Source organism: Tamandua tetradactyla, chromosome 2, assembly GCF_023851605.1.
Source record: "Tamandua tetradactyla isolate mTamTet1 chromosome 2, mTamTet1.pri, whole genome shotgun sequence".
Classification (NCBI taxonomy): Eukaryota; Metazoa; Chordata; class Mammalia; order Pilosa; family Myrmecophagidae; genus Tamandua; species Tamandua tetradactyla.
Genome location: NC_135328.1, coordinates 98,585,404 through 98,601,708, shown reverse-complemented (window position 1 = coordinate 98,601,708; position 16,305 = coordinate 98,585,404). Strand labels below are relative to the sequence as shown.

General features: G+C 34.4%; 1 protein-coding gene across 6 annotated transcripts in view; it reads right to left on the bottom strand.

Annotated features, from left to right (window-relative positions):
• The window catches only part of PIP5K1B (phosphatidylinositol-4-phosphate 5-kinase type 1 beta), a 484,296-nt gene that overhangs the window by 359,861 nt on the left and 108,130 nt on the right, over window positions 1–16,305 (bottom strand). For all 6 annotated transcript variants that reach the window (XM_077148356.1, XM_077148359.1, XM_077148357.1 and 3 more), the window contains 2 exons: window positions 7,577–7,661; window positions 1,991–2,059 (listed from right to left, as the gene is read on the bottom strand). In XM_077148356.1, the coding sequence (XP_077004471.1) occupies window positions 1,991–2,059 (69 nt within the window). In that variant the 5' untranslated portion in view covers window positions 7,577–7,661. The remainder of the gene's footprint in view (window positions 1–1,990; window positions 2,060–7,576; window positions 7,662–16,305) is intronic.

The window sequence follows — 16,305 nt, the reverse complement described above, 5'->3', positions numbered from 1 at the left end:
AGTTTCACAAGATCTGAACATATGTTCCGATCTGATGGTCATATACTTAATGACAAAACTTCTTGCTAGCAATCCATCAAAAGGTAAAATGTAAAAGGAAAAGTTAAGATGTAATACATCTTTAATATGCTGACCTCCTATCCCCAAAAGGGCAGGAGGACAATAATTTTTAAAAGCTAAAATGTGCAGTCAACTTATAATCAGGCATAGTGGTGCTTGGGAACATATTTTCCCCAGTAATGTTTTTGAACATTAGCTTGGTTGCTAGGAGTCAAGAATTTATCAAAGTAAGGCAGGATACACTGAGAAGTCTGAAAGAAAGGATTTTTTTTTCTTTTATGAAAGAAGTTATGGGTTTACAGAACAATTATGCATAAAATACAGGAGACCCATACATCACCCCACCATCAACACCCTGCAATTGGTATGGAACATTTGTTACAATTGATGATAGCAAAATTTCACAATTGTACCACTAACTAAAGTCCACTGTTCAACTTAAAGCATGATGTTTGTGAAGTGTAGGTCCATGAATTACTTTTTAAAAATTTTATTCTGTTACATATATACAATATAACATTTCCCCTTTTAATCACATTCAGATATATATTTCAGTGCTGTTAACTGCATTCAGAGTGTGACCATCACCAACATCCATTAGCAAAAAACATTTCCATCATTCCAAATAGGAACACTGTATAATTTAAGGCTTAACTTCTGTGCTGGTTTGAATCTATTATGTACCCCAGGAAAGCCTATGTTCTTTTAATCCATTCCAGTAGGTGCAGAACTTTGTGGTGAACCTTTACTTAGACTATTTCCATGAAGATGTGACCCAGCCCATTCAAGGTGGGTCTTAATCCCCTTGCTGGAGTCCTTTATGAGAGGAGACTGGAGAGAATTCAGAGAAAGAAGACATCCCAGGAGAAGCCAGAAGGACCTACAGGAGCTGAGAGAGCCATTTTGAAACCAGAATCCAGGAAAGAAGGATCAGCAAATGTCACTATATATCTTCCCATGTGACAGAGAAACCCCAAATGCCAGCAGCCTTTCCTCAGAGAAGGTATCTCCCTCTTGATGCCTTAATTCAGACATTTTCATGGCCTTAGAAGAACTGTAAATTTGTGAACTAATAAACCCCCATTGTAAAAGCCAATCCATTTCTGGTATATTGCATTCTGGCAGCTTTAGCAATCAAAACTATTTCCCATTCCTTATCCCCACATCCTCTGGTAACCTATATTCTAGATTCTGATTCTATGAGTTTGCTTATTCTAATTGTTTCAAATCAGTGAGATCATACAATATTCGTCCTTTGTGTCACCCAATAAGAACCTTCTGCTTGAGAATAAGAAGGGCCTTCGAATCAATATCTTCTTCCATCAATGTTCTATATCATGGTTACTGTGGTAGTCAGAACACTAGCCCATCACGTCCTAATCAACCAGAACCTGTGAGTATATTAAATAACAAGGAGGAATTAAGACTGCTGAGGAAATTAAAGTTGCTAATCTGACTTTAAAACAAGTAGATTATCCCAGACTATCAGGACAAATCAATGTATAACAAGGGTACTTTAAAATGCTGGAGTGATATGGCATGAGAAAAACTCAACTGACCACTTCTGGCTTTGAAGATGGAAAGGGGCCATGAGACAAGGAATGAAGGCAGCCTTAAAAGCTGGAAAAGGCAAGGAAATAGAGTCTCCTCTAGAGTCTTCAGAAAGGAACATAATCTTGTCAACATCTTTATCTAGGCCAGTGAAGCCCACATCAGTCTTCTGATCTACCAAACCATAAGGTGATAAATTTGTGTTGCTTAAGCCACTAAATCTGTGGTGATTTGTTACAGCAACAATAAGAAAGTAAGAGAATAACTTACATGCAACTGTTTTGGAAGAAGAAAAGGCCTATGACAAAATTAACATGCCAAACAATAAAATAGGGTTCCTCCTTCTGGGTAAAAGAAAGAAAATAGAACACTCACGCACCTTTTTGTAGGTTTTTTCTTCATTTTGTTCTCCAGGTGCTGCATCTCCATTTTCAGTAGCAGACGACATCTATAAGAGGAAAACGCACCTGTTTGAATTTACAACTCTTTTGGTTAGCCATGGTTTTCTTTTTGTTGCTGTTTGTAAGAAAGAATGAACTTTCTAAGAATACTGAAAAATCTGTTTTACCTAATCCTTCCAAAAAATAAATCTTTACCTCTAACGTTAGGTAAGTCAAGCCCATATCATGTATATATATTTCTTTCTACAAAGCAAAACAAAATGCTTTTCTATGGTTATATGTTGGTTTTAAAAAAACCTGGAAAGTACCAAAAAGTATGAAGCAGAACCAAAAACTACCACTGATTCTACTACCCTCAGGCAACTCTGCTATTCACATTTTGACATATTTTTTCTACCTTTTGTTCTATGTGTTTTCATGTGAAACATGATATTATAAGGCCATCTTACCTTGTATTTTTCACTGAACATTTATATAACAAAGCATTTCCCCACGCAATTAAAACACCTCAATAGAACAATAGTGTTTTCTAGTTCCAAAATATACCATTGTGTATTAATAATCTAGTTAATCCCAATTTTTAAGAATAGCTGGGGTGATTGAAGGTTTTTGCTTCAGAAAATAATACAGCAATAATTAATTTGTGCTTATATCTTTGTATTTTCTTGGAACAGATTCCTGGAATTGCCAGGTCATAAGAGAGTATGTAGCTCTTACTACACATTACTGACTTTCTTTCCAAGAAGAATATACTCTTCACATTACTATCAGCAATGGATAGAGGATTGTTTCACTACACATTTAGTAATGAATTTTATCATTTTAAGTATCTTTGTTAATTTGACAGATGAAAGAAAACATCTCCTGATTTTAATTTTCATTTTTTAAAATTACTAGTGAAGGTTAACATTGTCTTCATATCCTTTTTCAGTGCTTTATATTTCCTCTTAAAATTTTCTATTCTTTTTCATATTTATATAGGGTTCTTAGTGTTTCAGTAGTGGATTTTCACTTTTTAAGGTTATTAATATTAATGGTATACTTATTAATTTTTATATAATAAGATTATTAATCTGCTGCCAAACACATTGTCAATAATTTTCCATGTTGTGCATCTTTTAATTTATTTTATGATATGAAATGGCCAAGTTTTATATTTTTATGCACTCAAAATTACTGATTTTTTAATTTCTTCCATTGCTTTTAGATAAAATTATTTTTTTCTCATTGGATGTTCAAACATATGTTCTTCTTGCTTTTTAATGATAAATATTTTCATATTTAACTTTTAATTCATCTGAATTTTTCAAGACAGTTATTTTTGTAGTACTTTTAAGTATTTTTGATAATCAAGGACCAACAATATTTATGTGTCTTATTTTAAATTGCATAGAAAACATTCAGTAAACCAAGGAGGAATAAAACTTCTGACTTTGGAGTACACTTTTAATTAAACAAACAAAAAAAAAGGGTTGCCAAACCAAAGAATATCCCAGCCATTTCTCTGCATTAGAACCAAATGACTGAGTTTCCTCAACACCACCATGAACCTGATATAACTCAAGACCATCCCCCAAAATGAAAGAATGGACCATGGCAAGCCTATCTCACTGTTCCTATTACTGCTTACCAATCAGACCAATTCTTCGATAATTTTTCAACCACAGAAGTATATTCAGTCTGTCCATATTAGAATATGAACTCTTTAAGGACAAGCATTATACAAATTACTACTTTCCACACTGTATTCTTTAATTAATTTTAAAAAATTGAGTTTTCTAGCCTCTGTAACAATATTTTGGTGTTGTTTTTCTTTTTGGGGGGGTGCATGGTCCAGAAATCGAACCGGGGTCTCCTACATGCAAGGCTAGCATTCTACCACTGAACCATCCGTGCACCCTTATTTCGGTGGTTTTGATTAACATATTTGATAAGTTAAAATGCCTGGAAGTTTTTCTAATATCAGGCTTAGGTTAAAAATAAACTAAACCTCCTATTCCCCCCTTCCCAAACTCAAATTTGTATAACTTTAAGAATATATAGCTAAGTATTTATCTGATATTTGTTCTCTGAATAGGTAAAGTTTCTATAAACTTAAAAGCTATAGAAGAATCATAAAGAGAACAAAATGATTAGATTATCCAAAGTTATCACTTCTTAATGTCAAAAAGACAGCAAAATAAATGAAAAGGCAAGCAATAAACTGGAAAATATTTGTAATAAACATAAAAAAATTTAATAACAAAAATACATTAAAAAGCTTATATAAATTGTGTAGGTCCTGTCTCCTCTCACTTATCCAAGGACATCACTTCTGCAATTCTTCCCCTCTCTCCTCATCATCTTTTCACTTATTCCCATCAGTAAATAATTCCTATCAGTAAATAATCTAACAATCCTTGCATCTTTAGAAATAAAAGCCTCTTGACTCCACTGCCCCCATTTTTAATCCCCCTTGCAGCAGTACTCCTTATAAAAGATGTCTCTACTTTCAGTCTCTGACTCCTTCTCTCATTCTCTCTTAAATCCCCTCCACGTGGGGTTTTGCTTCCACCAATGCCCTGAAAATGTTCTTATCGAGGTCAACAATGACCTCCATGTTGCCAAATCCAGTGGTCAATTCTAAACCCCAATTTTATCTGATTTGTGAGAATATTGACACAGATCATCACTCTCCCTTGATTAATTTTCCTCACTTGGCTTCCAGTAGAGTACTAGACTCTCTTGTTTGTTTGTTTTGTTTTGTGTTCTTGCCTCCTTGCTTACTTCTCAGTCTCCTAAACTGGTCCCTTTTCCATTGCCTTCTCTCCTAATCTTGGAATGTCCAGGACCAAGTCCTCATCTATACTCACTCTCTTGGAGTAATTATACCCTAGTATAATTACAATATATAGCTAGTGTCTCTAAATACTATCTGGATCTCTTTTCTGAACTCCAGACTTGTGTATCTTTCTCAATATCTTCATTTGGATGTCTAAAAGACACCTCAAATTTAGCAAACTAAAACAGAATTCCCAATCTTCCATCCTAAACTTCCTATAGCTGTACCTGCTCCATCTGAGTAGATGGCATTGCCATCCTTTTAGTTGCTCAGGCCACAAATCTCAGAGTCCTCCTTCTTATACCACATCCAGTGTATGAGCAAAGATCGTGAAATCCAGAATCCCATCACATCTCCTCATTCCCACTGCATGCACCTGGACTGAGCCATCATCTTGTAAATGGATTATTGCAAGGGCCTCCAAACAGAACTTGCCTTGCCCTCCTATAATCTACTCTCAGTACTAGCCTAACTGTCTGTTTTTAAACCTAATTAGATCACATCACTCTTCCCTTCCAACCCTGCAATGGTTTCCCATTTTGCCTAGAGTAAAAGCCAGAGTCCTTATAATGATCTATAAGGCTCTATATGATCCGCCTATCCTCTCCTCATTTCTTTTCTGACCTCATCTCCTATTACTCTTGCTCATGCTCACTCTGCTTCAGACACTCTTTGCTATTCCACAAACATGCTAGCAAGTTGCTGCCTGAGGGCCTCGGCCCTAGCTATTCCCTCTGCCTGAACAGTCCTCTTGGCAAAGGCCCTCATCAACTTCAGGTGTTTGTTCAAAGGCTACTTTCTTTTTAAGGTTAGCTTGACCTCAACTGATCCAAGCTCCATACCTCTCCCCATACCTCCCTCTTACTGTGCTTTATTTTTTCCTTCTTTTTTTTTTTTTAACTGTTATTTTTGTGGCATTTATCAGTGAGTGCCCAACATACTATAGAGTTTACTTATTATAGCAGGGTTTGGTGTGTGTATGTGTTTGTATTCTAGAAGAATTCAAACTCCACAAAGGCAGGGATTTTGTCTACTGATGTACCTCAAGCACTTAAATAGTACCCAGCACACAGTAGGCCCTTAATAAATATTTGCAGAATGGTTTAGCAATTAATTGATAAGAAATACAATAATACTCCATTCGATAAATACAGGCAGCATCTGATTCCATTTACATGGGTGTTCAGTTCTTTGGTAGCGAGCAGATCCACCCAAGGATGGTAATAAAGACATGGCTTAGGAGTTCAACAACATCAATCACATTGTTTACAGGATTCCTTGGAAAGTGCCAGTGGCACAGCAATTTTAGATAGCTAGTATGCAATAAATGGTATAGAATTAACTACTTGTAACTTTCCCCACCAGTGAGAAAGACCATTAGACTATAGATGTTTCAAAAGAACTGTTGCGCCCTGTTTTCTTATACATATGTATCCTACAGAATGTCTAATTAAATCTGTTAGAGATTCCTAGAATAACAACTTCTGAGTAAAATATCATACCCATTCTGCACCTCAACTAGCATCAAGTATTTTCATTTAAAATAAAGCAAATAACCACTTTTTCAATTTGGCCTTGGGAAAAAAAATTTTATTTTGCATTTATCTGATTAGTAAGAATGATACATTTTTTTGTCCTGTTTACTCGGTTCTCAGCATTGTTAGTGAACTGCCTATACAAAGATTTAGCCCATTTCATTATTAAGGCATATTTGTATCTTCACTTTAGTGCACTAATGATAATATTAAGATGAGGGTTTTCTTTAATTATAAACTGTTTAACAGAACCAAAAGAATCAAGACCTCTCTACAGAAAGCACTTTTTAAGATTTTGCAGTTCTCAAAACTGAAAAATTTCAAGAGCAAGTCTGAAGGGTACAACCTTAATAAAAAGCTGACTAACCGGAGTGACTGAAGGAGAGATGATGAACTGGTCATAAAGTATTTTTTATTACTTTGTAAATCACCCCTGATTCAACAGTAGGGAAGAAGAGGAGACAAGTAGGTAAACTTCTGTTTTTTAAAAACTTCCTTAGGCAGTACAAAATAGATGGCCATGAAACATCATTCAGATTTAAAGGATTTTCTGTAGAGTGATGTTTAACAAAGATTAGTCAGGGACAGGAATCTGTGTAAGATAGAAAAATAAGATGCTTGGGGATATACTGATAAGCTGCAAATCGCTGTTAAAATGGTCATTTGGCAATTGCTATGTTCCTAGACTCACTACATTTCCTCACCTGTTGAGGTGCATCATTTGTTACTAGAGAAACCAAGATAGGTATAGATTAAAAATACTGTTTTTTATAATACTGTATTTCTATGTACACATTAAAAGAAGGAAGACAGAAATGCATAGTACAGGTTATTATGTCTAGATGATGGCATTATGGTTATTTGGGTTTTCATTTGTATATTTTGCTATATTCTCCAAGTATTCTGCAGTGAGCACTGCTATATTTAAAAATAAGGCAAATACTGATGCATTAGAAATTTTAATCACACACAGTAATTAAGAGCAAAGAAGCTGCACCTCTTGGGTTCTGCCCCTTTAGACATGCTAACACACAAAATTTCACATATTTCCATTTGCTTCTTATTTGTTTGAAATTTGATAATGACAGGGTTAAATGTTATGAATTAGATTCATGTTTTAGAATATTTGCAAGTATCCAATAAATGAGATAAGGGCTCTATAATGAGTCAGTCAGAGTTAATTAAAAATATAGACTTCATTTCCTTACCTTTGTAAATGAAACAGCAAGTCATCTGTAGTTGGTGGCTATGGGTGACTTAGTCATTGTTGAGACTATTTTCCTTTCCAGGTTCCTGTTAAAATAGAAATCATTGATCATTATTTATTCATATCCCTACCTCAACCCCAAAAAACGGTTCAGAGGTGGCAACGGGGATATATAGTATGTAACCAGTTAAAACTAAAATGAAGAAAGGAATGTATGTGAGGAAGAAATAAAGGTGATAAGATGACATCAGCAGATTGGGCTACACATGGAACATAAGCTGTGTGAATCTATGCAGTGTATAAACTATACGGCCTCTAGTTTGACTTTGAGCTTCCTAGTGGTCACAGCAAAGGAAGACATAACAGTTACTAGATGCTCAATGTCCATAATATAAAAGCAAACAATTTTGCTCAAAAGTATCTAGGAATTGAGGATGGAGAGGAGCTTTTTTTGTTGGTCTTCATAAAGGAGACTCCATATAACCATGGAAAAATTTTTCAAAATTATCCCTATGACAAATCAACTGTAATTTTCATAAGAATTTAAATGACATAACTTCAAAGACAAACAAATGTTTTTTGCTATAATTACTTTTTAGCAGGAGGGATGCATGCTCATTATAATCAATTTTAAAAATACAGAGAGGTATAAAGTAAAAATGATTAAGGTACCGCAGCCGTCTCTCTCTCTCTTCTTAGATAAGCAATATTAAAAGTTTTTGTACATCCTTTCAAAATCTTCCCTATGGTTGCTCACATACTCACTTATTTCTGCTTCTTGCTCTTAACTGGTATATTTTAGATATCTTCTTTTCAAATCTACATATATACCTCATTTTTAAATAACTCATAATATTCCACAAAATGGATATATCATCATTTAATCAAGCACTCTTTTGCTAATGAACACTCAGATTATTTTCAGGTTTGGCTACAGTAACCAGAGCAGCAATAAATAGCCTTATTTAAGCATTTAATGTTCTAGTGCTTTTATTTCTCTGGGAAAGAATCCCAGAAGTGGAATTGCTGGGCCAAGTGATAAGCACATTAACTATTTCAATGACTAGCACCACATTCCTTACCAAAAAAAAACCCATTATCATTTAGTCCAACAAGGCATGAAGAATCCTGCCTTACTGACATACTTATCAACACTGGGTATGTACCATCGTTAAAACTGTTCACCAACCTGATGAACAGATAATGGCATCAAAGTTGCTTTATTCATCACTAATGGGGCTGGCCCTTTTCACAGGTTTATTGATGGTTTACATTTCCTGTTCATGGCCTTTGCTTTTTTAAAATATTTATATACTGTGGTGTTTATCTTTTTCCTTTTGCAATTAATTTGTGATATCTCTTTGTATTTAACAACATTAACTCTGTAATATGGATTAGTTATTTATCTTTTGACTTTATGATGCCTTGTCATATAGACACTTAAAACATGTTTTTACATAGTCAAATCTGTCATTTTTTTCTTCCAAGGATTAGTGATTTACTCTGGCTTGAGAGAATTTCTCCCAGTGTGATGTTATACTTGTATTCTCTTATATTTTCTTCAGATAATTTTATGGTTTAGTTTTTCTTCTGTTAGAGAAATTATAGGTTTACAGAAAAATCATGCATAAAATACAATGTTCCCATATACCAAATGGAATGGTTAGATTCAGGGGTCAACTTGGCCAGGTGTTGGTACCCAGCTGTCTGATCAGGCAAGCACTGGACTAACCATTACTGCAAGGATATCTCATGGCTGGATGATAAACAAGAAGGATGGTTTATTAAATCATCAGTCAGTCAATTGATTGCATCTGTGGCTGATAACATCCATAATCAACTAAGGGCACATCTCCCACAAATGATATAATCCAATCAGTTGGTTTTGAGCCCATAAATTGAAGACTTCTAAGGGAAAAGACAGAATTTTCACTTTTTCTTCAGCCAGCCAGCATCTCCCTATGGGGTTTGTCGAGACCCTTCATCAAGAATGGCTAGCCTCATGGCCTGCCCTACAAAATTTTGGACTCTTGCATCTCCATAGTTTCTTGAGACACTTTTATAAATCTCATATTTACAGATATCTCCTGTTGCTTCGGTTTCTCTAGAGAGCCCTAATACAGTATCCTACTATTAACATCTTGCATGAGTGTGGTACATTTTTTAGAAGTGATGAAAGAACATTTATATAATTGTTTCATCAACTATAGTCCATGGTTTATATTAGGCTTCCCTTATTGTATTGTAGAATTTTACACTTGTTCTTTTTTTAAAAAAATTTTATTCTAGTAACATATGTACAACCTAAAATATGCTCTATTAACCACATTCAAATATATAATTCAGTGCTGTTAATTAAGTTCACAATGTTGTGCTATCATCATAGATCTTTATTCTAAATAGAATCTAACCTCATTTCCCCTTAGAAGGACAGCTAATTGCCCCATCACTACTTACTTTATAATCCATTCTCTCCTCACTAGAAAGACTGGCCACTATAAGCATACATTAAATTTTCATATGTAACTCAGGCTATTTCTGAATTCTCAATTCTATTTCAAAGATTTTCTTATCGATTCCTGTGCTAATGTTTTATTGCCCTAAATGCAGTAACGTGACAGTACACTTTATTATCGGCAGGTACAAGTTGCACAAACCCTCTATTTTTCTTGCAAGTTTGGCAATTTCTTTCCAGTTATATTTTTATATGAACTTTTAAATCATATTGATTATCCTGACAATATCTCCCCCTCCAAATCTGCATTCTGACTGGATTTATATTAAATGTAAATACTCTAATTTGGGAAGAACTGATATCTTCAGAGTTAGAATTTTCTTATTCAAAAATAGAGCATATCCTCTTTGGGGAATGGTGAGAACAGGGAGAAATTCGGCTTCCCCAAGTTGAATTCTTGATATTCTCACAAGCAGTATGGACAACCAAAGCTATAGACTGAGCCCCCAGTCTTGGGGTTTGTTCATATGAAACTTAACCCCACAAAGGATAGGTCAAGTCTACTTAAAATTTAGGCCTAAGAGTCACCCCCAAGAGAGCCTCTTTTGTTGCTCAGATGTGGCCTCTCTCTCCAGCCAACACAACAAGCAAACTCACTACCCTCCCCCTGTCTACGTGGGACATGACTCCCAGGGGTGTGGACCTTCCTGGTAACGTGGGACAGAAATCCTAGAATGAGCTGAGACCCAGTATCAAGGGATTGAGAAAACCTCCTCAACCAAAAGGGGGAAGAGTGAAATGAGACAAAGTGCCAATGGCTGAGAGATTCCAAATAGAGTCAAGAGGTTATCCTGGAGGTTATTCTTATGCATTAAGTAGGTATCACTTTGTTATTCAAGATGTAATGGAGAGGCTGGAGGGAACTGCCTGAAAATGTAGAGCTGTGTTCCAGTAGCCATGTTTCTTGATGATGATTGAATAATGATATAGCTTTCACAATATGACTGTGGGATTGTGAAAACCTTGTGTCTGATGCTTCTTTTATCTACCTTGTCAACAGATGAGTAGAACATTTGGAATAAAAATAAATAATAGAGAGAACAAATGTTAAAATAAATTTAGTTTGAAATGCTAGTGATCAATGAAAGCGAGGGGTAAGGACTATGGTATGTATAATCTTTTTTTTTCTGTTTTCGTTTTATTTCTTCTTTTGTTGTCTTTTTATTTCTTTTTCTGAATTGATGCAAATGCTCTAAGAAATGATGAATATGCAACTAAGTGATGATATTGTGAATAACTGATTATATATGTAGAACAGAATGATCACATGTTAATGTTTTAGTTCATTTGTTAAATTTTTTTAATTAATAAATAAATAAATTTAAAAAATAGAGCATAGCTCTCTGTCTTCAAGTGTTATTTTAAGTCTTTTACTATAATTATATATTTTTCATATTTGTCTTATGTCTTATTAAATTCATTCCTAGATTTAGTTTGTAATTTTTAAAATAAGGGTTTTTTTCCATTTCCATTTCTAATCAGTTATCATTTACATAAAGACAAATGATTGGGTTATTGGGTTTTGCCTATCATCTTTTACCAATCTCTACCTGATCCTCCTAAGGAATTCAAAAAGATTTTAAGTTGGGTCTCAACCATACCACCTGCAATATTTATGCAGCTTATTGACATTTCTTTTCTTATTGCAGTTACTGAACCTCTAAAACAATGGTGAGTAATCTTAGTTAAGTGCTGTAAGTGCTGTAAGTGCTACAGTAGTAGCACTGGGCATTTAAAATGCCATCATTCAGTAGTAACCATCTAGCATGATGTGTTTGTTGGTTTGGCAATATGGTAGATTCTTTCCCCTATTCATGATTAATTTTTTTTATTTGAGAGGTTGTAGCTTTACAGAAAAATCAAACATGAAGTTTTCATATACTACCCTCTTGTTAATACCCTATAATAGTGTGGTATATTTGTTACAATTCGTGAAAGCACATTTTTATAATTCTACTATTTATTGTTGTCCATCATTTACATTAGGGGTTTAATGTTTGTGTTGTACCATCCTATGTTATTTATTTTTATTTTATTCTAGTAATATATTCCTAATTTATGTTTAGTTTTTACATTAAATGTATTTTCATGTATTACATTAAACATATTTTCAGCATCAGTTGATATAATCATACTATTGTTCTCTGTTGCTCTGCTATGTCAATATACCACACTGAGAGATTTCATAATGCTAAAACATTTTTATATTTCTATAGTTAGCCCTATTTTGGATTAAAAAGAATATCTTGAGTGAAATTGTACTATTGCTGTTGTCTGATCTTTATTAACAGATTTTGGTATTAAGGGATTGCTGTTTTTCATAAAATGGAAAGCTTTCTCTCTTTAAATGTATTTGAATTTTTTTCTATGATTATTCATCTCTTGGAGTTCATAACTTCTTTTGGATTAAAATTTGGTAATTTATATTTTTCAGATAATCATCAATTTCCTTTAGAGTTTTAAAAGTATTGCCTAAAAGTTGCAAATAGAATTCTTTCACTGAATTCTTTTAATTCTTTTGTGATCTGGTGAATATTTCTAAATGTGATGTGTATATGTATGCATGGGGGGGCATGTGTGTGTGTGTGTGTATATATATAATGTGTGTGTATGTATGTTTGTATATATATTCATTAGTCAGATTTTCCCAGTGATTTTTGTATATTTTAGTGGTCATTTTAAGGAAATGGCTATTCATTTTTATTTATTCTTTCTATCATTTGTTAGCCATTTTATTAATTTTAGTTTCTACCATTAATGATACCTTCTTTCTTTCCGTTTATTTTTTTCATTTCTTAAATGCAATAGTCAATTTTTTATGCTTTTGAAAAGTAGTAATAAAAGTATTTAGTCTATAAAGTATTATTCAATACATTAACAATATCCCCATAAGTTTTGATGTGAATGTTCTATTTAATTAATTTCCAGATAATGTCATTTTGATACTGATTTTCAGTTTGATCCAGGAATTATTTATAAGAGGGTTTCTTAATTTCAGGCTTTATATTTTAATTATTTCATTGCCAATTTCTTGTTTTATCTCATTGATGTAAAAAAAAACACATGAGGTGAGTAAATTATCTCCCCCTACCCAGAATTTATTAAAGTTTTTTACTATGGCCAAGTACATGATTTTTGTAAATCTTCCACGGACACAGAGAAAAATGCACATTCTCCCTGTTTACAAGGTAAAAATACCCGTATCACTACTACTGAATATTGTTATTTGTCTATTTTGTAAAATTATGAAAGAAATATATCAAAATTGACCATAGTCTCATCATGTACTCTTGTATTTCTTTCTTCCCTAATATATTCCATCATTATGTTGGTCAATGTATAAAGTGTATGCATATTACAGTGTCTTTGTGAGCTGTATTCTTTATTATTAAAAGTACTTTTTTTTCCTATTTAATAACATTGTTCTTAGGTTCCATATTATTTGATGCTTATATTTCCTCACTTCTCCTTCCATTTTGTTTGCATTTGCTTGGCATATCTCAGTCCATTTATTTCCCTTCAACTTTTCTGCTTGTTTTTATTTTGTTTTAGCTGTGTTTCTTATGAATGGCTTAAATCTAGATTTTTGTTTTGTTTCGGTCAATCTAAGTGTCTTTGTCATTTGAAAGGGCATTTCAACAAATTTACATCTATTTTAAGATTATATTTGGGTTGCTTCCATCATATTTGTTTACTATCACATTTGTTTTTACCCCCTTTTTTTTTTACATCTTTCATCTTTTTTGAATTAATCAAATTCATAATTCTGATTTTTTTCTCCCAATAATTTACATCTTTCATCTTTTTTGAATTAATCAAATTCATAATTCTGATTTTTTTCTCCCAATAATTTAAAGTTTCTATTTTACATATTTTGCTTGTCTCTGTCTTTTTATTTTTAAATCTCCCTCTGCCCAACCATGTTTTCTTCTTTCCTCCTTTCACACGTGTCAATTCCCTAATAAACACCTTGGACGCCAAAATCTATTCCCATTCCTGCTCCCAGAAAACACAAACCCACATCTCTTCTCTCTCTCTCTTCCACAAAAGGATATATCTGAAATATTTTACTCCTCTACTACCCTACAGTCCAAACTATGCAATATCTTTTCATAGTCTATATGTCTTTTCTGTTTCAAGAAACCTTAATCAACAATTAATATTTAATAGCCACCTTATCTCCATTTATTTAGATTTGGCCATAAGATTCACAAGGCTCATTGCGCATCACTTCCCCTATCTTGACATCTTGCTTCTGATTTAATTCTCATGTGGTTGGATGTTTCTCCAGTTCTTCCCTCAGAAGTGGCACATGGATGATAGTCTACTCGGAGTTACCCAATGTCCAGAAATGTCTGTCTTTTGTCCTTATATATGAGTATATCTTTTGGCCAGTACAAGATTCTTGGATAACAGCCCTTTCTCTCATCTCTCTATAAGAATCATATTGCTATTGTCCACTTCCTGATTTATAGATGTATACTTTGGTGTTAGTCTGATCCTCCTGTCTTGTTAAGCTACTAGTTCTCTCTGTCTGGACAGCTATGAGAGTTTTCTCTTTCAGTATATAGGAAAACATTTCCATAAGCATTATGGTATCTTTTTTTCATTAATCCTGTCCCAGTAAAGGGAAACCGCCAAGAAGCTAAAACATGGGGATTCAAATAGGAAGTCTGATGACCTGAGAAAGCCTGAATAAAACTTAGGCTATCTAGAATGAGAAGTGAAACAGACTTCATCTCCTTAGCTGTCCTCCATGACTATTATTTCTCATAACCAAGTTTTTGAGAAGAACTGGACAGTGGAGTACTCAAAGTTATAGTCTCTGGCAAGAACCTGGAATGCAGAAATCCCAGTGGCCAAGTAAGGGCAGAATCATGGGGTTGAGGTCTCCTTAGGAAATATGTTACGATGTAATCTGACACAAGACTCCCAGTTAGAACTTATTTTCTTAATTATTTCTGACATTGAACTGAGCCAGTTAATAGTATCATATGTTATGTTGTTGAGACATCAGCTGAGCTAACAATAATATATGCCAGACAATGAAATTTTTTTTGACTATTTGATTGTTTATCTATCTTTTCTGGTATTCAGAATCTGGATTCTGTTACTTTAAGGAATCATTACTTGACACTACTTTATACTTGACACTACTTTATAATGTCTTTAAAGCCTCATTTGATACTACTTCATAGCTTTCTACATTTCTATGCCTTCATTCAATTTGAGGGAAGGAAAGACTACTGTTCACTGAATGTGAGATGCTTTCATATACATGATCTCATCTAATCCTGCAAATAATCCTTTGGCATTCTCCAATTTAGAATGTGCTTTTTTTTTTTGCCACTTGTGGCTGACTGTTCCAAAGTCTATGGGGTAGAGGCTTTTTAATTCTGCTGGGGTGGGCTCTCTTACTGTTAGGTTAATTTGTAGACGTGAAACCCTTAGTTAGTGAACGGACCTAGTAAACCCCAACACCTGCATCTCAGTCTGTTTTTTTTGCTCCTCTGTACCAGTGCTGGGCATCAAAACCACCCAGAGAGCTTTGCGAAAATGTAGATTCTTGCACCATCCACCACAACAATACTTCTGAGCAGTGGATCCAGGCAATCAATACTTTCAACAATGCTTTCCAGGCTTGGGATCATCTAAACTACTATGATTAGCAAAGGCAATAAAGACATTCTATCACTTCAAGAGAGCTGTCAGGGTCTGCTAGGGAAAACAGAAACCACTCTGGATATGTTAAAGAGAGAGAATTTAATACATGGAATTGGTTACAGAACTACTAAAGAAGGGATGGTGATGAAATGCAGGGAGTAGCATCACCAGGAAGCCACTATCACTTTAGAGCTAGAGGCATGAGACAAGGTATTAACAGACCTCAAAAGCCAGAAGTATGGGGCGGACCATGGTGGCTCAGCAGGCAGAGTTCTCGCCTGCCATGTCGGAAACCTGGTTTCAATTCCCGGTGCCTGTCCATGCGAAAAAAAAAAAAAAACAGCCAGAGGTATCTGCTAGGGCCAGAACATCATGGTGAGAGTTGACTGGCAGAAGTTGGGGCATGCTTGGAGGCATGAAAAAGATAGTCACTGCTGAAGCCATCACCCAAAATAGAGAGGGGGAACATTCTGGCTTATCCCTTCCCCTCTCCGCCTGCCAGCCCCTCTCTATGGCTGCCAGGGGCTGACCCACAGAAAGCTGTCTTACCT